At 55.8% G+C, this 21,874-nt stretch overlaps 2 protein-coding genes across 2 annotated transcripts; one reads left to right on the top strand and one right to left on the bottom strand.

Moving 5' to 3' along the window:
• The first annotated feature begins 8,839 nt into the window (after positions 1-8,839).
• LOC128783201 (uncharacterized) lies at positions 8,840-14,480 on the top strand. Its single transcript, XM_053933832.1, has 14 exons — positions 8,840-9,443; positions 9,781-9,845; positions 10,290-10,438; positions 10,761-10,908; positions 11,154-11,341; positions 11,429-11,566; positions 11,842-11,956; positions 12,130-12,270; positions 12,465-12,641; positions 12,775-12,930; positions 13,090-13,191; positions 13,438-13,540; positions 13,813-13,869; positions 14,160-14,480. Exons 1-14 carry the CDS (start codon positions 9,323-9,325, stop codon positions 14,357-14,359), a joined length of 1,860 nt encoding a protein of 619 aa, XP_053789807.1. The 5' UTR covers positions 8,840-9,322; the 3' UTR covers positions 14,360-14,480.
• Positions 14,481-16,182: 1,702 nt separating this feature from the next.
• Positions 16,183-21,069, bottom strand: LOC128783200 (serine/threonine-protein kinase pim-1-like). Its single transcript, XM_053933831.1, has 7 exons — positions 21,058-21,069; positions 19,479-19,949; positions 19,279-19,329; positions 18,708-19,074; positions 17,885-18,064; positions 17,480-17,629; positions 16,183-17,290 (listed from the first exon to the last, which is right to left on the bottom strand). The coding sequence occupies exons 1-6, from the start codon at positions 21,067-21,069 to the stop codon at positions 17,523-17,525; spliced, it is 1,188 nt and encodes a 395-aa protein (XP_053789806.1). The 3' UTR covers positions 16,183-17,290; positions 17,480-17,522.
• Between the last annotated feature and the right edge of the window lie 805 nt (positions 21,070-21,874).

Below are 21,874 nucleotides of genomic sequence, written 5' to 3'. Positions count from 1 at the left end.
TGGACTGACTGTCACCCCTGAAAAGGTCCAGCCTTCTGTACCATGGAAATACCTGGGTTGGCTCATCTCAGACGCTCAGATCAGGCCAGAAAAGGTAACCATCACTGCACAGATCGGTACCCTGCATGATGCTCAAAGGCTTTTGGGAGACGTACAATGGCTTCGTAATCTAGTTGGCATCACCAATGATGACCTCCTCCCCTTCCAGTCTTGGCTGCATGGCACCGAGGCACATAGTCCCCGCACCTGTTCACCAGAACAACAGGCTGCCCTGGATGCAGTAGCTGGTAAGATTCAAACAGGATGGAGTAATCGCCGATTGCCAGATCAGCCATTATCTCTTCTGATCTGCAACGCCACCACTTCTCCCCTTGCCATTATCCTACAATGGCAAAAGAAAAAGGGGGAGGACACGGCCATCATTCTTGAGTGGTTGTTTTTGCCAATGCAATTATGGCATCGTATTTCGTGTTGGTCAGAAGCATTAGCAGCTTTGGTAAGGAAAAGGAGGGACAGAATCATTGAACTAGATGGAGCTGAGGCTGCAGGCATCAGCATCCCGGTCCGTGGAGATGATTTGGAATGGCTCCTGTGGCATTCGATTGAAGTGCAAGAAGCCTTGATAGGCTCTACAGGAACTGTACATAATAATCGACCAAAAGGGCCTCTTTGGAAGATGCTTGAACGATACGGGTCAAAAGGACACTCTGTTCTGAAAGGCCAGTCAAAGGGCCAGTTAAAGGTGTTTACAGATGCAGGGCGAAAAATGAAGAAGGCTGCATGTGTGTGGCAATCAGAAAATCACTGGCAGAAGCACATCATCCTTGGGCAACAGAGAGACAGCCTCCAAACCTTAGAACCGAAAGCCGTGTGCTGGGCTTTGGAAACTGGAAAGATACGCCTGTAAACATAGCATCAGAGTCATTGTGTGTAGTCGGCGTAGTGCAGCGCATTGAAGATGCTTTGCTACGGGAAACAAAAAATCAGCAGCTTGGTGAACTGTTTGTACAGTTCCATACCACACTTCAGCAAAGAGAGCAAGAATTCTGCATGATGCATATCAGAAGCCATCAGTGGAACATTAGATTAGGCAAAGGCAATGCACGAGCAGATGAAGCAGTCAGTTGTTTTGCAATAACACCTCCAAGAAACAAATTGGAAGAAGCCCAAAACAGCCATGAAATTGTGAAAAATGCATCTTTTATGAGTGGCTTTTCACAAATATTAAAATGAATATGATATGTGTAATATGAGAAAATTATGCTGTATTAATTCTCTTGAGTGGTGTGTTAAATATAGTTTTAGGTTATACCATAATGTTAACATAGAAACTCTGCGATGTAAGATTTTTTACTAGCTCAAGAAAGGGATAAGATAATGGGGATACCAATATTTCCAGCGGGAACACGCCCGGGCTTGCCCCATTGCTGAGCTCAATGGCAGCGCTGGGGTGGTTTAACCCCAGAGACACCCTTTGGCTCACCCAGAGGCTGCAGGTGGCTGCAAGCTTGCCAGACACCCCAGCGGACAGTATTCCTCAGTGGAGAGACTTTGGGCTATGGTGAAGGAAGGAGTCACTTCTGCCAGAGGGTTAAATCCAGAGTGTTTATTCCAGCTACGAGCTTCTGAATCCAGCAACAGCTCCAACAGAAGTGCCAACCGCATGGCCGGTACCCGGTTTTATCCTGGGGGCAGGGGGGAGGGCAGGGGCAGGGAATTAACCAACCAGGTGAGGGGAGATGGGTCCCAGGGAGAAAAAGGCACCTAGATTGCCCAATACTCCCTGGGAGGCAGGGGGAATCTTTTGAATGTGCCAATCACTCGATGCCCTGTCTGGACTTCTTCCAAGATTGACAAGTAGGGCTCACAGCAGGTGTTGGAGTGGGGGAAAGCGGAAGGGCTTATACATCTAGGAGGGAGAAGACACACCACAACAATAAGATAATCAAGAAACTCTGCAGAGAGATAGCAGTGACAGGACACAAAGAGTTACGGCCTCCTTATCGGAAAAGACAAACATTCTTCTACCTTCTCTCCATCTTTATGGAAGCACCAGGATTAAGGGGAAGAAGTTGACAAAAACCAGAAAAGTTCTTAATTTGCAAGGAATTTATGCATCATATATGAGATAGATGAATATGCAACAGACTGTTGCTTTTAAGGGTTATTCCTTTGTTCGCAAGGCATGTTTTTGGCAGCTTAGTGCCCAAGAACATCCAGATGTCTGTAAGTCTTTGCTTTTAATTCTCTTGTAATTGACCTAACCCGAAATTTTAATTGCTCTAATTGTATTGCTATTTTTATAACCATTTTATTATTATTAAACTTTTAAAAATTCTAAAAACAAGTGATCGCATTTTTCACAAAATGTTTCATCAAAATGCAAAATCATTGCATCGACAGAACAGAATCCCTTTGGCAGATGCAAAAGGAATTGTTCGTTCCTGTCCTCAGTGTAGTCATCGTGGTCCTGGTATAGCGTTTAAACCCAAAAGGTTTAAAAGCATTCCAAATTTGGGAAATGGATGTAACACACGTTCCTGAATTTAGAAAGTCTAGATGTGTCCATGTAACAATTGATACATACTCTCACTTCATTTGGGCCACTGCCCAGGCTGGAGAAAAGGCAGTTCATGTTGAAAGACATTTAACAGCCTGGTTTGCAGTTATGGGAGTGCCTGCAGAAATCAAAACAGATAATGGCCCTGCTTGCAGTAGTTTATGGGTTGCTAGATTTATGATAACATGGGGTGTGAAACATGTCAGGGGAATTCCCCACTCCCCTACAGGACAGGCCATAGTCGAGAGAGCAAATCGCACAATAAAAGAATACTTGAGGAAAGAAAAGACAACTGAGATTGATGCAAGTAAACAGTTAAATAAAGTAATTTTTATATGGAATTACTTGTCTCTAACAGAAGGAAGAGAGGGGCCTCCTGTTGTTATACATCATCAGGCTATTCAAAACAGTCAAAATCAAACCATTCCTGGGATGCAAGTTCATTCTAAAAACATGTGACTATGGGCAACTGGGAGGGACCCAGTCCAGTGTTCTTTATTGGTCAAGGATATTTCTGTATTTCCACAGGTAAAGAACCTTTGTGGGTCCCTAGCAGATTTGTCTGCCCTGCATGTCAACCCCAGCAGAATGAAGGGAATATCGATATCAACTCTACTTCTTCCCAATTTTCAAGAGATTCCACAAAGAACTCGGACCAATCCCACCTTCCATAGAAGACGTCGTGTCAAAAGTCATAGCAGGATAATCATTTGGACTGCTAGCTTGTAATGCTGTGTTAAGAAAGTGCTATAAAAACTCTGTTTGTGAGAATTGTGGAAATCAAGCAGACATAGTGATACATTGCAGTAGTTGTAGAAAGAATTTGGTTATACAGTGGAACCACTTGCAAACTGATCATGCTTTGTGCTCAGACTGCTGAAATGTCATTGTTAGTATTACCTTTGAAGAACCTAGTAGAGCATTTCTGAACCTTGAGCCAGATCAGCCTTTTCCAGAAACATGGATACCAGAAAAGATTGAAGGCCTATACAAAGCTTTCTTTTGGCATCCTTTAACCAAGGCTTACACTGTTGTCTTATCCACAAAAAGAACTCAAGCTCTTAGCCTGTGGTGTTCATTTTGCCAGTTAGGAACAAGAATTACAAAATTCTTGTTTCATTTGATTATAGGGCTGTTAGGACTGACAAAGCTGTCCTTGGAGAAGACAGCATGGATTAACATCCAACCATGAACAAATATGTGGGTTACCTGGGCCAATCAGACAGGGCAAAAGTCATTCTGTTTATCACTAGCTACCCCCTCTGATCCCTTTTGTACTTGCTTCATCGGAGTTCCTTTGAAGAATCTCACAGAATTCAGGCCTTGGACAAAAAGTAAAGTATATCCCAAGCCTGAACAAGCAGCAGATGAGTTTTGTACTACCGCCTGTTGTTGTTGTGGCAGGACAGGAACAAAGAACTCCAGTTCAGAAGTGAGAAGGAAAACTGATTTATTTCAAATGCACCACTCTCTTTAGAGAGAACATTGTGCAGACAAATTTCATTGGTCTTAAAGTAAAAACATCTCACACCATTGTTGTGCTCTGAATGATGCACGGTGGCAGAATATATCTATAAACAATATGAACAAGAGACATAGTGAATTCTTTACATTCTTTTCCAACTCTCTCCCAGACTCAGCCTGGTAGAAATCTCTCTTTTTCTCTCTGACTGAACTGAGAATATCCACAAGGATGAAATGAAACAAAAGGCATTCCAATTAATTGCTGCAAACAACTCAACATTTTGACCAACCCCGCTAGGGTCCCGAGCATTCTTAATTGCAAAAGGACTGAATGTTACAGGTATAAAAAGAACCTCAGGAGCTTGACATGTTAGGGTCTGCTCCAGGAAATTACTGTCTAGTTTTTGGATTTCAGAGAAAGGACATTAGCTCCGAAAACCTTCAGGCATTCAAACCAAGAAGTAATAGTACTTGCATTGCCCCTGGATCCCCTTGGTACAACAACATTCCTGCTGTTTGTGACAATTGGATTTGGCCTGTTCCATGGTTTAGGGCCACGGCACAGATGTAACCTCCAGGAGTATTCCTCATTTGTGGGGATCGTGCCTGGCCTGCCATACCTGCAAAGCAGCAGGAGGACCGTGTTACTTTGGCAAATTAACATCATTTGCCACCAGCATCCAACAGGTACTCAACATAAGTCACAAGTCTCAACGTGCTAAGCGTAGCATACACCAATTAGAATTAGGACCTGACTGTAGAGATGATGTTCAATTGTGGGGACGACCATCTGTCATTTTAGCATCAATTTTTGTACCAGGAGTTGCTTCCGCCCGAGCTTTTGAACTAATGAGACGACTGGCTTATTGGACAGGGAAACAAATTAATATCACCTCCAAAATATTAAGTGAGCTCACCACTGACGTTGGCAGTAGACGACACGCTGGATTACACAATCGTGCCGCACCTGATTTCTTGTTACTGGCTCAAGGACATCGCTGTGAGGATTTTGAAGGAATGTGTTGCATGAATCTTTCTGATCACTCTGCTTCCATTGACAAGAGACTTTCCCTACTTCAAGAGAATATGAAAAAGCTTACTATTGTTGAAAATCCTTTGGACAAATGGCTCAAGGAATGTGGAATTACTGGATGGCTGAAAACCTTCTTGATGGAAGGAAGTAGAATCCTTCTTGTCACTTTTGCTGTACTTATTATCTTTGGCAGAATTTTTTCGTGCATGAAGAAAACTTTAGAGTCTATTGTAAATAGAGCCTGGGTTGTCCAGAAAGAAAAAGGGGAATGTGTAGAGGAATTTCTCGTGGAACCAGGGCATGATATCCTGGATGATGTTCACGTGCAGGAAGTGCTGGCAAGAGAGTCCTGCAGGAACAGGGCTCTGGGCTCTGGCTGGAACAGCCTGGTTTTGCTGCCGTGACCCCAGGCAGGAGTTGAGGCAGGTGAAGAGGCAGCGGGCAGCTTGTGTTTGTAGAGGGCCTGGGGCTGCACCTCTGAACCTCCACCTGGAAACACACTTGGGGGAATAGGAGCTACAGCTGGAGTGCCTGTCCTGAAAGGACCTGAAGTCACTCAATCTTGCCAGCTTTTCTTAAGAGTGTGTTGGTGTTCCCCAGGAAAGCTACATGTTTGGGGAAATGCCTTTGGAGGAAAGGGGCTTGCTTCTCAAGGGAAGTGCTTCCCAGGAAGGCAGGTGCAAGTGTCCCCCTTTGTCTCTCTGTGGTCCTTTCAGTCTTTGAGGCTCATTGCACTTGGCAGAGGGGCAGGGCAAGGGAGAAGGCTGTGAAGAGCAGGTTTGGCATCCGCCTGGACCTATGGAGACCAACCCAAGCACCTGCAGCAGGGTGTGTTCCCCCCTTTGGACAGAGGTGTGAGCAGGAGCGCCTCTGTCCAGCCACAAGCCCCAAAGCTCTCTTTGAGAGCTGTGAATTAAAAGGCCTTTATGCACACACTTTTCACATCTTCCCTGTCTGCTGGGTTTCAACTCTTGGCAATATGCATTTGCCTCTTGCTTGGGGGATGCTGCTGTGGCCCAGGGCCAGCACAGAGCTGGGCTGTGTGGACCACGCAGCGTGGAGAGTCTTGTTTGATCTTGGTGTGTCCCTGGCCTCAGAAAAGGCTGGGAAGGTTTGCCTCCCAAGGCGTCCTGCTCATTGGCTCTCCCTGTGCATCTTGGAGAGAGCAAGGTAGGCATTTCTGGCAGCTGGGTATCAGCAGACCTTAAAATGGGGCTGTGTTGTGGAGCCAGCCCAGCTGAGATACCCTGAGAGGAGCCCAGTGCTCCTTGCTCCCCTGTGCTGACACGTGAGCGTTTCTCTGGTTTCAGGATGACCCTGGCTGTGTCAGGGGGTGCTACGTGGACACGAGACAGCCGGTCCCGTCCCGCTGGGTCCCAGCAGTGCCTCACAGCAGTCCTGCATCCACGTCAGGATGCTGGCCAAGAGAGGTCCTGCAAGCTGGGGCAGCTGATTTTAAGCTGGTGCAGGTGCCTACAGGTCAAGGCCAACGGTGTTCCCTCAGGATACAGCAGTCCTGAGGGGTCTCCCTTATTCAAAGAAATGAGCAGACAAATGCACTGTCTGCCAAAAGCCCTTTTACTGACCTGGCAGGAGGGCAGGGGTCTGCACCCACTGAAATGTTTCTCCACCACCTATAAATTTCAGGGGGTTGATGTAGGAATTGTATCAAACATACCATCCATCTTTACACTGCTGAGGTGATTCGATAGGCAGGGGGTTAGAAATACATTGTGTCAGATTGCTGTACTTGAAGCTGATGTCCAGGCCCTGGCCAGGAGCCGTCTCCATGCCCCAAAGCAGCACAAAGTCTTCCTCATGGCTTCCCTGCACAGGCCTGACTCCACACTTGCCCTTAGTTCTTCTGCTAGACTATGGCTAAAGCTTTTTGTCAAGTCACTCTCAGGTCAAGTTAGGCCTGCCAGGTTTTTCTTATGCTAACTGCTGCTAAGTACTTCGGTGAGTCTGTGCTCATTACTTGTTTACTCATGTGAATTGCTTGTGCTTCCTTCTGTCAAACAAAGGCCTTGTTTCCTTGCCAAAGGTGCCTGAGGCCACCCGCTCCTTGTGGCAGCAGTTGCTTTCCTGTGGAATGTTCTACCTCCCGGAGAGTAAAGAGGGAGCTGGAGAAAGAGCTTGCCAGGCTGCTCTCCATCCTTCCCCAGCACTCGTGGGTCAGTGGAGAAGTCCGAGCTGAGCACAAAGGTGCAAATGGAACAGCCGTGCACAGGAAGGCTCGGTGGGAAGGATGATCCAGGAACCATAGGCCTGGCAGCCTGAGCTTGCTCCAGGGGAAGGCCTTGGAGCAGATCCTCCTGAGTGCCATCCCACGGCACCTGCAGGGAACCAGGGCGTCTGCTGGAGGCTGGGAAAGCTCTGTGGAGGGACGGGGACAGCTGGGGCTCCTGGCAGGGTGTTGAGGGCTTCTGTGCGGGAGTTTGGGGGGGTTGCTGCTGGTGGGGTGTTGGAGAAGGAGTTGTGTGGAAGGGGAGAGGTCTAGGCTGGAATTGGAGTCACTTTGAAGGCAGCATCTGTGCTTTGGCACAGCTTTGGTTAGGGAGGGCAGAAAGAATATCTGTGACTTTTCCTCTTCATGCTCCTGATTCTGCTGCAGGGAACAAGAGGGGAGAGCTGCACTTTACTGGCCACTTAGATATCTGTACCAGGGGGAGGATTCGCCCTTTTGCCATCTACTCATTTCTTTGGACTGCTTTTGTACCACTGAGTGGACTTTGATTTCTTGAGAGCTTTTATTCCTTACAGAATTTGGATATTATCATCCCTACAGAGAAAACCAAAGAACGGCCCTTGGTTTTGCCCTTTTTTTGTGTAGTCTTAGGTTCTGTGAAGTGACCCTCAGTGGATGAGGTTAAGGCAAATGAGTTGCTGCTTTGAGATGGGAAGCAAAATTCCAAATCTTCACCTCCTCAGGCCATCCCAATTAATTTGGGAAGTTTGCAATTTTTTGGAACTACTTGAGTTGAACAATGGGAAGGAAAGCTTTCCTGAACTGAAGATTCTTACTTACCAGATTCTTCCGTGCCTTGGCCACTAAGGTGTTTTTGTGCAGAAGTCAAGAACTTTAATGAGAAAATAATTTCAGCATGGAGTAAGAGCTTCTGACAGAGACCAAGTGTTGCCAGCAGTTGCTCCAGGTGCTCCTGCCAAGAGCCCCTGCAGGCAGGAGCGCAGCCCCCAATGCACGTGGGCTTTGGCTCCCTCTGGCACAGAAGCCCCCCACGGGCACAGGTCTCTGGGGCAGGAGAAGGGCACCAGAGCTGCCAGGGCCCGGGGGGTGGCAGGTCTGCTTGGGCAGGGACTCTGCCACACCTGCTGATGTCAGCGCTCCCCGGGCCCCAGGGCTCCGAGCAGCATTGGTGCTCTGGCCCACACGTTCCTTGTCTGTGTCACACCCGCGGGTTTAGGATGGCCACCAGCCGGGACGTGTCCCAAGGAGGCCGTGCCAGCTTCTGTGGAAGGCCCCGTGCCCTTCCCAGCACAGCTGCGTCGGCAGCCCTGGGGGCTCCTTCTGCTGCCCTGAGCCCGTGGAGCAGAGCAGCGTTTGCTGATGGTTTCAGCCATTCCTAAAGACCCTGTCGGGCTGTCTTAGACACTTGGGGTGAGGAATTCCTTCCAACCTGGGCCATTTTGGGTGGGTCGGGGGCAGCCCCAGGGCAGGGGGCAGTGTGTGCAGGGGCCCTTTGTGACACGGTGCAGCATGGTCACCGTGTCATGGAAAGGGACAGCGTGTCCAAGGGCCCTTTGTGACACGGGGTGACATAGGAGCTGGCGGTGACAAGAGCACGCCAGAGTGCTTGGAGCACGCGACGGGACAGGACGGGACAGAGCGGTGCCGTGAGGAGCCCCCGCACAGCGCACTCGTTCGTGTCTGACCCGGAGCTTTTCCCAGGCGTTATTCCTGCAGCTGACCTCGAGGCCAGACCACAGGACTTGCTGACCTGTGGCCTTCCTGAGGCTTCTCTTCTGCAGGTGCCCTTGAGGGCAGACCGTGGGACTTGGTGCCCCGGAGGCATCTCCCATCCCTGCCACCGGTGCCCTCGAGGCCTGACCACAATCAATCCTTGACAGGAGTCTCCTGTCCTTGTGGCAGGAGCCCACAAGACCAGAGTGCAGGACTTGCTGTCCTGTAGCCTTCCTGAGGCTTCTCTCTTGAAGGTGCCTTCCAGGCACGACTGCAGGACTCGCTGACTCGGAGCTTTTCCGAGGCATCTCTCCTGCAACTCGCCACAAATCCAGTCACTGCCATGGAGCAGAGATCCCTGAGAGGGCCCAAGCTGGCCTGGGTGCAGGAGGAGGAAGAAGGCCCTGGAGCTGCCCCAATAGTGGAGATCAAAGAGGTGGAGCGGTTCAAGACTCTGCAGGAGGGTGAGTGGCAGAGCTGGGCTTAGGGTTGGTGCCTGCAGCCAGCTTGGCACCATTGCAACCCATCCCACTGCATGCCATGCCATGCCATGCCATGCCATGCCATGCCATGCCATGCCATGCCATGCCATGCCATGCCATGCCATGCCATGCCATGCCATCCCCTGGGGACATGCCCATGGACAGGACGGAAGAGGGGCCGGGCAGACACCCCGCAGCGGCCGTGCTCCATCCCCTGGGGCATCCCGGGGCTGTCCCTGCCTGGGGAGCTCAGGGCTGGGCTGTGTTCTCCGGCCTCTCCCGCAGCCCCTCAGCTCTGGCTGCGCTCGCTCTTTGCCAGATGCAGCCGTGGACCGCACACAAGAGCAGGACCCCGCCCGTGGCCTCTTCCGCAGAACAGTGGAGGTACCTGCAGCCATCCCCACCTGGGCTGGGCCTGCTGTCACCGCTCAGCCGAGCACCGCGCTTGGAGCATTCCGTGGAACATCCCTGGCTTCCTGCCCTTCTCCTACACCTGCTTTGCAAATTCATCAAGAGGATTCAGGAGGAAGAGACCAGCACCATGGGCAATGGGCTCAGAGCATATTCACACACCTTCAAAACCAAGACCTGTGCTGCCCTGCTGGATATGCTCGTAGAGGGCGGGTTTTGCAATCCAAAGCAAATAAGCGGCCTGTGGTTTGAGGGTTTGATCCTCCCAGGAATTGCTTGGCCTCCCAAGCCACGCCCGCTGGTCACTGGAAGCCTTTGAGGCCATGGCAGTGTGGTGGGAAGGGAAGCACTTCTCTGGGGAAGCTGGGGACATTCCTCCCTCTGGCAGCTTTCCAAGTCTCCCCGTGCCTTCTCCAGGTGCCCGCCATGGTGAGGTACATCCACCAGTGGCTCATGGACAATCAGTTTGCTGAGCAGAGGCTGAACAGGGCCCTGCTGGATCTCACCGAAGAACAGCCTGCTGATGTAGTAATGACACTCCTGTGTGTGGCCCCATCCTGTGACAGGTATGGGGCCACCTGCCCAGAGGGCTCAGGGCTCCCCAGCCCATCAGCCTGTACAGCCTGTGCCAGGTGTCTGACCAACAGAGAGTCCCCAGGGCCCTCTGGCTGCTCCCTTTGCCAGCCCTGGCACCTCAGCCCCCGAGCCTGCTGCCATGCTCCCTCGCTGCCCCTCGGGGGCCTGTCCCCACAGGCCTGGGCTGCCTGGGTGCTGCTGGCGAGGGGCAGTGGGCAGAGGCAGAGCCGGCAGCCAGCTCAGGTCCCCGCTGCTGCCCAGGCCACGGTGCTGTGTCCCAGACCCCCCTGAGACAGAGCTCTAACCCCGCAGAGCTGCTTTCACCATGTGGAAGAGCATCATGTGCTCGCCCAGGACTGCCGAGCCAGTGCAGCTGATGCTCCTCGATGTGCTGGGGAGTTGGCCAGAGCACAGCACGTTCACCTCTGATGGGGACAAAACGGGTGTCTTTGTCCTGGCTGTGAGTTTCTGCAACTGGCCTTTGCTGGTCCCAAGGCCACCTGCCCAGCAGCTCTCCATCCTCCTTGCCCCACTGCATCTCCCTGCCTCAGGCGCTGGGCTGAAACCTGGCCTCGGGGCAGCTTCAGGGGCACCAGGCCCGCTGCTCCCCCTGCGTCTCTCCGGGCCTCTCCCTCCCGTGCTCGGGCCCTGCCACACGGACACCTCGGCACTGAGCGCTGTCTCGGGGGGCTTTGTCCTTTGCAGGCAACTCTGGTGATGTGGAAGATCCTCCAGGTGCCCTGTGTCCCACAGATGGTGACGGTGTATTTCCCCCACCTACTTGTGCATCTGCTCTTCCAAGTGTTCTTCAGCACTCTGGATATGCCAGAGGAGGTCGATACCTTCTGGAAGGGATGCCAGCAGCAATACGGCCTTGCCACCAGCCCCAACAGGTACTCCATCCCACTCCTCTGTCCCTGCCACATCCCTGGGCAGGAGCCAGTGCTCCCAGTGTTACCTGGGCTTTGCTCTGCACGCAGGTTTGCAGTGCGGACCCTGAAGTCCCTGCTCTGCCAAATGGAGCACGAGGATGTGGTGCTGGCAATGGAACGCAAGCGTGGCTGGGACACGCTGCTGTGTGCTGACACCCACCACTATGCCGTGGGTCTGCTGGCCAGGTGAGACCCCCTTCTCCCCGCTGCCTCTGACATTTGTGCTCTGTGCCCAGGGTGCCCCACACAGTCCCAGTGGTCGTGGGCCAGAGGGCCTTGTCACCGAGGCACAGCCAAGCAGACTGGAAAAGGCTGGCAGAGGAGGGTACCCACAAGGAGCTGCCTCCCAAATAGCCCAGGGCCCCTTGCAGGATGCTGGGGAAAGACCAGACCTCTGTCAGTCTGTCCTGGGAGAGGTTTGTCCCCCGGCCCAAAGTCTTGGTTACTTTTTCTCCTGCCAGGGAGATATCCCGTGTCTCCATCCCCTTGTGCTCCCGGATCGCTCGCTACCTGCTCCAGCTGCTCAGCACACTGGAGCCACGCTGGGAGCTGCCCGCCCTGGCCTTCCTTGTGGAGGTGAGCCTGATGGCCAGCGCTGCCTCGCTCAGCTGCCTCCCAGCTCTCTGCCCTCTCGTAGCCGCAGCTGCCTGGGACGGGTGCCCGCGCCCTGTGCTGCTGCCTGGGCCCAGCCCTGTGCGGTTCCGGGCTCCTGCCGGCCAGGTCCCCTGTCACTGCCCTGTGCCTTTCAGGTCCTCGAGTGCCTGAACTTGAGTGGAGGCAGTGCTAACAGAGTCCTGCAAATCTTGTCAAGGCACCTGCACAGCAAGTGCAGGGACAGGCGTCGCCTGGCGCTCAGGGCCCTTCTCAAGCTCATTGACAATCCCTCGATGGTGAGAAGGGGGCAGCGGCTGAGGCTGCGCTCGGGAATGCAGTCGCTTGGGCTTTGCTGGGCTTTAGGCACTGGGGCAGCTGCTCCCAGCTCTCCTGCCTCCTGCTTCAGCTGCCCAAGTGCTCCGCAACAGCCCTTTGGCCTCTAGGCCCTGCGGCAGCAGGGTGGCGTTTCACAAACTTGTGTTCCGCACAGAGTGAAAAAATGGGGAGCCTGACTGAAAGTCTTGTGGAGCTCCTGTGCGACGCAGATGGAGAGATAGTTAGCATGACAGTCATGCTCCTCAGCTTTATCTCCCGGGACAAGGACATGCTGATAGGCAGCTCCATTGCACTGCGGCTGGTTGAGGCGCTCCTGCCACTCTTTGACCACGTAAGGCTCGCTGCCTCCAGCCACAGCCACTGGCTGCTGCCCGGACACTTTGTGCCCTGTGGATTTCCAGGCCTGAGCCAAGCTGAGCCCCGTGCAGCCAATGCTCAGGTCTTTTTTTCTTCCTTTCATACAGGACAATAGCCAGGTGCAGCTGCTCTCCATCCTGCTCTTCCAAACATTGCTGTCTCTTCCACTGGAAAAGGACAAAAAGGCCCTGAAGACACACGTGCGCCAGAGCCTGCTGCCACTCTTCTTCCACTGCCATGATGAGGATGGGCGTGTGGCACAGGTGAGGACTCGTGGGCTGCTGCTGTCCCCCTGGGAGGCGGCTCAGCTGCCTCCTGCCCTGGCGCCTGCTGGGCTGCAGCCTCCTCCAGGCCTTGGCACAGGGACACAGGTCCTGCGCCCTGGGCTGTGGGGCCATCTCCACGTCTCTGCTGCTCTCCAGGCTTCTCAGGAAACGCTGCTTTGTGTGGCCCAGTTCCTGAAGAGGAGGGATCTGGAAAAAGTGGTGAAGAAGAAGAAGCTGTGGAAGTTCACCGAGTGCCTGGTAAGGATGGTCTGGAAGTGCCAGCCTCAGGCTGGAGAATCCCCCTGAGCGCGGTGCTCAGTGTGCGGGGCTGGCAGCTGTGCCCCTGCCCGCTGCTGCAGCCAGAGGCGGCGCGGGCTCTTCTCCAGGCTCCTGTGGGCCCGAGCTCACGGCGGTGCGGGCAGGGGAGGCTGGGGCTGGGCGCAGGGAGTGCCCGGTCCAGGGGCTGAGCCCGCGCCAAGCCTTCCCTCCTGCCGCTCTCTCCAGCTGGCAGACGACAGCAGCAGAGCGGCCGAGCACCTGCGCCAGGCCATGCCCTACCTGGAGAGCCCAGAGGAGCCCCTGCGAGAGGCGGCCATCAGGTTCCTGGGTGAGCCGCGAGCCCGGGCTCCCTCCCCGCCCCGCCGCAGCTCGGCCCCAGCCCCGCCTGCTGCCCCGGCAGCGCCATCCGGGCCCGGCGGGGTGGAGCCCCGGCTGGCCTGGGCGCTGCTGCCGCCCTCTCGCAGCCGTGCCCTTGGGCGGCAGCGTGCGGCAAGGGCCCGGCTGAGCCCTGCCGGGCCAGGAGGCCGTGTGGCCACAGGGCTGGCAGCGCCGCTGGCAGGGAGCTGTGCCGCTGGGCCGTGACAGGCTCTGTGTTGGCAGGGATGGCCGGGCGGCAGCTGAGGGGGAAGAAGGAAGAGCTCCAGCTCATCTGTGAGGGTGAGTGAGGGCAGCGGGCTGTCAGCGGGGGCTGGCGGGGGAGCTGCAAGCCGTGCCCCGGCTGCGCAGGGCTCTGCTCCCTGTGCGGACGAGGGGCGGCGTGGGCAGAGCACACGGAGATTTCAGGGCCACCTGGGGGATTTGTGGCCAGCAGCTTCGGGCTGATCCCATTTGTCCCTTATTCCCTGCTGGCTGTGGCCGGAGCCGGCTGGGATGGCCCTGGCAGGGAGGTCTCCTCGGGTCCCCTCAGATCCGGGATCTGACCATGGCTCTGTTGCTCTCTCTTTCAGCCCTTGAAGGCACGGCAAATGACATCAGCGTCGCCGTTGGAAGCCTGGCAATTCAAACGTTGTACATCCTCCAGGCAGTAGAGAGAGCTGGATATTCCCTCTTGGACAGCCTGCATGATCAGCTCCGCAGGGCATGGAGGACACGGCCTCGTCTCTTGGGGCTCGGCTGGCTGAGCTGCTGGAGCTGTGCAGAGTGCTGATCCCAGAGGCTCTGTCTGCTGGGGCCACCTGAGCCAGCAGGAGTGTTTAATTTCTTCAATGTTGTTCTTTCGTTCTTTTTGCTATTCTGTAGGATATAAATATAGGATGTGTTGTAATAGACAGACTCCCAGGATCTTTCTTTTGCTGCCCAGGCTCTGCAGGGCATAGGGGAAGAGGGAGCAAAGGGTGCCTGGGCTCAGCAAGCTGCCCAGGCACGTGCAGGCTTGCAGGGAAAATGGCCAGAAGCCCCTTGGCCTTTGGTGGTTCTGCTGAAGTCTTTGTGCTGCCAACAGAGCCGGTGGGCAGGGGCCGGAGTTCCAGGGATCCCTGTGAGACCGGTGCCTGGAGATGGCCACAAGCCCTGTCCCAGGCAGGAACCGCCATCTGTGTCCTCCTGCCCGTGTGTTGCTGGCTGCATTGCTGAGGGCTCCGAGGTGCCTCTGGATGGGGCTCCTCGGGAGCTCCTGTGGGGCTGCGGCGCTGCTGCCGGGCAGGTTGGCCGGGCTGAGGGAGACCCTGAGGGGATGGGGCCACCAAGGGATGAGGGGCTGCGAAAGCCCTGACAGGACAAGGCAGTGGGAAGGCACGGGGGGGATGTGGGAGGCAGTGGGTAACGTTGGCTCGAGGAGGAAAGTGGGTTGGAGCCAAAGAGACCACTCAGCCCAATGTTCATGGGGCAAACAGAGAGCGTTTGTGCTCAAGCCCTTCCTTCTAAAGGGCCTTTGAAAAAGCCAGTCTGGATAATTTCACTGGTCTGATCTCTGCGCCCCTTCAGATTCTGGCCTGTGAAATGCCTGCAGCCTTGGGAGAGATGTGATGGGCGAGGCCCCTGTCAGTCAAAGCAGGGGCTGGTCCATTCAGCCAGTACAAGGCAGCCTGCACTGTGACACACGGCAACAGAGTGCCAGGCACAGCTGCGGGTGCTCCCCATGAACCTCAGCTCTGGGACCACTGTCTGCCCCAAGCTTCAGGGCTGCAGTGGGAGCTGGGCTCTGCCCTGGGGCCATCCTGCAGGGACAGCTGCAAACAGGGAGCATTCCCTTGCCACCAAGAGCCAAGCCAGGGCTGCAGGGCAGCTGCTCCAGCCCGGACGGCACTGTTGGGTGCTGCGCTCTGGGGCTGGGGCTCCCCGCACAGGGGACTGGACTGGTGTGCCAGAGGAGACAGAGAAGCTGCAGCTTCAGCCTAACTGAGGTGGGTGCATGGGCTGGGAAGAGTGGGGAGGCCCAAGGGGATTCACAGAGCTCATCCTGCTGAAAGGACAAGGAAAAGGGAGTGGGAGCTCAGCAGTGAGGAGAGCTGAGGGCTGGAGAGCAGCTCTGAATGCCACTAAAATCCAACCAGACCTCTGAGACATTGCTGCTCCTCAGCCAGTGACAGGATGAGTCCCTAAGCCAGGGGCTCAGCCTTCCTCGTGGTGAGGCACATCAAGGAAGGCAACAGTGTGATGGAGACTGCCACGGGCTGGGAACTCACTGGGGGAAAAGAGGGAGCAGTTGGGAAGTAAAATGCAGGTGGGGGAGAGAATTGTTCAGAGAAGGCCTGAGCTACAGCTTGAGCAAGCTGAAAAATGTCATTTGGGGTCATCCCAGATTGATTTCATCTCAGAAAAGTATTGAACAAGTTTATTTTTTGGCTGGTGGCATGTTTTCCCTTGGCGGTGTACACTCTGCAAACTTGAGCTGTGTTGCTGAAATGCTCAAGCAAGTCTGTGCTGCAGGTCACACCATTTCTTCTTGGGCTGATTCTGTCCCGGTGCTGAGCCCAGCAGAGCCCTGGCAGAGCCCAGAGCAGCCTCAGCACCCGCAGAGCCCGGCTGCAAGGAGAGAAACCAGAAAGTGCCCCTCAGCTGAAGGCTCCTGTCCCCTTGTCCCAGCCGCCCGCGGTGCCCAGGCCATGCTGGCCGTGCCCAGAGCGGTGCCCAGAGCTGCCCATCACTGCTGCCTTTGGCAGCAGAGCAGGAGGGCAGGACATGTGCCCAGCCTGCAGCCAGCCACGGCACATCCAGCCCTCAGCAGCTGCCCAGAGCAGGATGCTCCTGTGCTCGCTGCCATCTCCCCAAAGCTCTGATCCCACCATGCCAAGCAGACGGGACCCACCTGACGCCATCCACCGCTGGAAGAAAAGCTGGTCCCAAACGACGTCCTCAGCCTTCTCCAAGGGCACGGCCCATCCACGCCGCAGCTGCTCCCAAGCACTTCCCCATCCAGACTGGACCCCACCTAGAACGCTTCCTCTAGAAAAACACACAACAAATTATTGAAAGTAGATTACAGACAAAAAGGGGAAACAAGAAAAAAGATCAAATATCATATCTCTGTCTGGGGCTTGAGGAAGGCCCAACCCCTGCATGCCAGGGAAAAACCCACCCACGGTGAGGGAAGCCCAGGCTTTCTCCCTTCCCCCTGCACTGCCCCCCAGGTTCTGGAGTCCCACCTCTGCTCCCACCATGGGGGTTGGTTTGTGTCGGGCTGGCTGCCCCAGCCCCAGCCCCAGCCCGGGGCACGGTGGGTGGTGGGGGCTGTTGGCAGGGCCAGGAGCCCACTCCCATTTCGTACCCACCCCAGCCCATGCCCCGAGCCCTGCCAAAAGCAGCTGGGCAGCCGACTGAAGGATCAGCTGCATCCGCCCCAGCAAAGGGGGAACCTTTGGTTCCCGGCCAGGCTGTGCAATGCCCAAATCTGGGAGCATCCCCTGCGTGTGGACTCATCTGCAAATTCCCTGTGGAGCCTGGCTTTGGAGAAGGTGCCAGAATCAAAGTGACGTCATCTTCAGCCTGCTGGTGACCAGGTGGAGCAAGAGGTGTCATCCTTGATGTCTTCCTCGCTGTCTCCAGCAGCAGCAGCCCCACCTGCTACAGCTTCTCCAGGGGCTCCTTCTCCTTCCCTGGGGCTGAGACCAGGCTGTCAGGGTTCTGCCCTGGGCCCCAGCTGTCAGGGAACCAAGGACAAGCAAAACCAGCTCAGATGGCGGCCACCAGTGCTGGGCAGAGCAGCTAAGCTCCAGCATAGGGCTGCGTGTTCCCATCTGATGAGCCCTGGGCAGTGACACAGGCAGCACAAAAAAGTCTGGGTTCCTGTGCTTCTGATTGCCAATGCGTGTGTGGGGCTGTAACTTACCAGGGCCCTGCATCAGAGTGTGCCTGTGGCTCTTTCCCTTCTTCTAGGGCAGATGAACGTCCTGCATCCAGGGATCACACAACAGCTCTTCTAACGAAGGCCTTTCGATGTCCAGCATGGATAAACACCTCCTGATCAGATCTTGGCACTCTGGGCAGAGAAACCAGAACCCGCCGGTCAGTTGGAGAAGGCTCCTGTTGGCTTTGCCCCACTATTCCCGTGCCCAGGCCATGCTGGATGTGCTCAGAGCTGGGCCTAAACTTTCCCATCAATTCCCAGTTGTGGAGGAGAGCAGGAGAGCAGGACATGTGCCCCCTCCTCAGCAGCTGCCAGAGCGGGATGCTCACGAGCTGCTGCTGTCTCCCAGCACTGGTATTGCCCCTGTGGCCAGAGATGAGGATCCACCTGGAGAGAGCCGTTGTGGCAGCGAGAGCTGATGGTCCCAGCTGATGTTCTGGCACCCCCTGAAAGGGTGCTCCCCGCAGACCATCTGGTGCAGCACGATGCCCAGGGACCAGACAGTAGCTGGCTTGCCGTAGTACCAGCCAAAATGCATCCATTCCGGGGGGCTGTATGACCGTGTTCCTATGGAATAGAGATGGGCTTCAGCAGGGGGATGCTGCTGCTCCCAGAGCCTGGCCCCAGCATCCCTGGGCATGCGGGGGCTGCCCCAGTGGCACACGGGGTGACCGCTGCCCTCTGGCCAGCACCTGGGACTTGTGTACAGACTTGGGGTTGGAAAAGAAGCCACTGGTCTTGAAAGAGGGCAGCTGAAGCCCTGGTAAGGCCCAACCATGACAAGGAAAAACCCACTCACTGGTGGGGAAAACCATGCCTTCATCTTCCCTGCCTGCATTGCCCCAAGAAACATTATGAATCCAAAGCAAACCAGGTGAGTGGAGCAGTCCAAGCCCTTTCTCACCTGCACACCAAACCGGTTGGGGCACAGGTTCTGGCCCCCCCTCTCTGCTACCCCCACCCACGGGTGTTTTTGTTGGGCTGGCTGCCCCAGCCCCAGCCCCAGCCCTGGGCAGAGTGGTGGGCAAAGGCTGCCAGCAGGGCTGGAAGCTGGCTCCCCACCCAGCCCTGCTGAAACGCAACTCGGCTGAAATCTCAGTGCCATCAAGGGCAGCAAAAGGGACAATCCCCAATGCCACACCCAGCTTGGGCTAGGAGATGTTGGGCCGTGAGATGCTGGGACCGGGAGCACAGCCCTGTGTGGACTCACCTGCAAAGTGAGTGTAGGCTGTGTCTTGCAGGTAGGTGCCACAGCCAAAGTCGATCAATTTAGCCTCCCCGGTGGCCAGGTCAACCAGGATGTTCCCTGGTTTGATGTCCCTGTGCAGGACCCCGCAGCTGGTGCAGTGCCGCACGGCCTCCAGCACCTGGCGGAACAGCTCCCGCGCCACCTCCTCGGACAGGAACCCCCGTGCCCGAATGAAATGGTGCAGGTCCTGAGACCGCTTTGGGCGCTCCAGCACCATCACGATGTCGTTGGGGAGCTCAAGCCACTCCAGCAGCTGGACGACACCGGGGAAGCCAGTGGACACCTTGGCCAGCAGCACGACCTCCAGGGGTGCGCTGGTGCCGTCGGGCTGCGGGAGGAGCACGATGCCGTCAGTGGGGCTGAGGCCGTGCCGGGGCTCGGGAACCCCTCGCCCAGCCCGGGATGCTCTGCGCCCTGCGCTGGCCCCACGCCCGCTCTCCCTCGAGGCGTCCCGGCGGCTTCCACCCTGCCGGGCCCCGGCTCATCCCCGCCCGGCACGCCCCGGCTTCTGCCGCTGGCCCCGCGCACTCACCAGCTCGCCCCAGTGCAGGACGCGGTTCCGTGGCACCCTTTTGATGGCCACCTGCAAGCCAAGAGAAGCAGCGGGCTCAGCTCGCCGCCTGCCCTGCCCAGCCCCATCCTCCTCCTCCTCCTCCTCCTCATCCTCCTCCTCCTCCTCCTGTTCCTCCTCCGCCCCCTCCTCCTGCTCCCGCCGCCGGTCCCGCCGCTCACCGGGGCGCTGTCCGAGAGCCGCGTGGCCGCGAAGACGCTGCCGAAGCCGCCGCGGCCCAGCAGCGAACCCAGCCGGTACTGCTCCTGCAGGCCCTGCTGCGCCTTCCCTGCCGGCGGGACGCGGCTGTCAGCGCTCGGCCCGGGGCCAGGAGCGGCTCCCGAGCGCCCCTCAAGCGCCCCGGGCCGGCCATCCCCAGGCGTTCGCTCCTGGCAACGGGACAGCGGCGGCTCGGGGCCAGCGGCCGCGCTGCCGAGCGGCGGAGCTCGGGCCGGGGAAGCCGCAGCGGAGGCGGCGGCAGCGGCTGCGCCGCCTGTGTCCTCCACGGGGCCCGGGAAGAGCCGGGGCCGGGGCCGGGGCCTGTTTGCTCTTTCCAAGAACCTTTTCTGGAGAACGAGGTGCAGCTTCTGTCTCAAGATGTGCCACCAGCTGCAGCTTCTCTTGGCATTCCACACCGTGTATGCAGCACAACTCTTGCAGCAAAGCAGGACAAATGTTTAAAGAACTTGACAGCTTGTTCTTTCTTTTCCTTGTGGGCTGGGCAGTTGTGGCATTGGTAAGGTTTTCATTGTTATTGTTCTACCCTAAGAAAACATGATGGGCTACCAGGAATTGTTAGGGAGCACAAGCCTGACTGAATGCAGAGAAAGATTCTGCAGAGCCTGCAGCCGGAAATGGAGAGCTGTGTGATCAGCATTGTAACATCCCCATGGACATCTTGAAAGTGATCTAGAAGATGAAAATGGGCTGACAGAGGGAGTTTGTTTCTGTGTTCAGTTCAGATGCTTCTACATCTAGTGCACTGATATAAATCAGGAGTTCAATCAGTTCATGGAAAGCACCAGAACAAGCTGGAGCTCTCAGGAGATGATTGAAAGAATCTGAAAAGAAGAAATGCAGGCAATGACTTGGTCGACTTTGTCTGTAAGAAGTGTAATTTTTCCCTTATAATTTGTAATCCATCTCCTCTGCAATTATCTTTTGGAAAAAGGCCATTTTCACCCCAGATTCCCCATGAAATGGGTAGCCTGAGCTTGTGGAAGTGCCTGAAAGATGCCCTGTTCCTCTGCAGGGTCACGGAGGGTGAAACAGGAGCAGGAGCCCTCTCTGGGGAAGCCTCCTCTGAGCTGGAATTTGTGCCGTGCTGGGAGAGGAGGAGGAGGAAGGGGAGAACGCTGGGCGCTGTGTGGCAGGAGCAGGAGGTTTGGGCCGCAGGACATTCCGTCTGCGCCGCTGCCCCGCAATGGGCGGGAACGCTGTGGGGAAGACTGGGGGACACTGGAGCGGACTATGGATGCCACTGGGGGGAACTGGAAGGGCCTGGGAATGAACTGAGGTGTACTGGAAGGGACTGGGCTGTACTGGGAGGGATTGGAGGGGCACTGGGGTTGTACTGGGGATAAACTGGGGATGCACTGGGCTGTACTGGGAGGGACTGGAGGGGTTGAATGGGCTGTTCCCGCCTCCACCACCTCCCACTTGCCGAGGCTCCTGCCCATCATCACCCACAGCCAATCATCGCCGGGGATTGTGGCTTTGGGGGTGGTGCCTGGAGTCAGTGCTGTCTTTTCTTTTGCCTACAACTCCCATCATGCCTCGCAGCCCAATAGAGCCCCATTGGAGCCGGGACTACAACGCCCGTCATGCCCCGCGCTCCACAGAACCCCGGTATCCGCCCCTATCTGTGCCGTAAGTGTCCCCCAGACCCTCCAGGATCCCCGAGTGACCCTCAGCGGCCATTTGGGACCCCCCACAATTTTACTGGCAAAGTACAAAAAAGCAAGAAACTTTGGAAAAGGATTTAATACAACATCCAATCCAACATAAAACACCCTAGAAGTAACTTAATTCACTCAGCCCATTTAACCTGGAAACCTTTAAACACTTTGAAATAAATGGGCCTAGGAGACCTTGTGCTCCAACCAAACAGGCCTTTATTAAGAGATTTCAGCTTAAGGGGTAGGGGGCTCGGGGTTCGCGACGCCACCGCTGCTCCCTTGAGCCGGCGAACGGAGGAAGGGCCTCGATCCTGTCGGATACCGGCAGGGTCGGAAGTCTCCACCTTCTTCGGAACACGTCCGAGACTCGTCAATCGGCTCGCAGTCTTAGGAGGTGATCCTCTTTAGGCTTCTTCTAAGTTGCAGTGACCAGTCTGGAATGTTTTTATGCACTCTTCCTGCTACTAGGGACTGTCCCCGATCCATGGGCACTGGTAATTTGTAGTTCTGGGCTCGCTTTCTAGGGATAATCCAGATTTTAGTAATTCTGGAGGTATGATAATTAATATGCACTCTCCACGAGGCATCTTGGGAACCCGGAAACCTTCTCGGGGAGCAGCGGCAGGAGTACCCGACGCGAGGGAGAGGGTTTACAAGGATCTGGGTTTCAGGATACAGAA

The sequence above is a fragment of the Vidua chalybeata genome, unplaced genomic scaffold, assembly GCF_026979565.1.
Source record: "Vidua chalybeata isolate OUT-0048 unplaced genomic scaffold, bVidCha1 merged haplotype W_reject_25, whole genome shotgun sequence".
In the NCBI taxonomy this organism is placed as follows: domain Eukaryota; kingdom Metazoa; phylum Chordata; class Aves; order Passeriformes; family Viduidae; genus Vidua; species Vidua chalybeata.
Note: the sequence above shows the minus strand (reverse complement) of the source record. Positions and strands in the feature narration are given on the sequence as shown.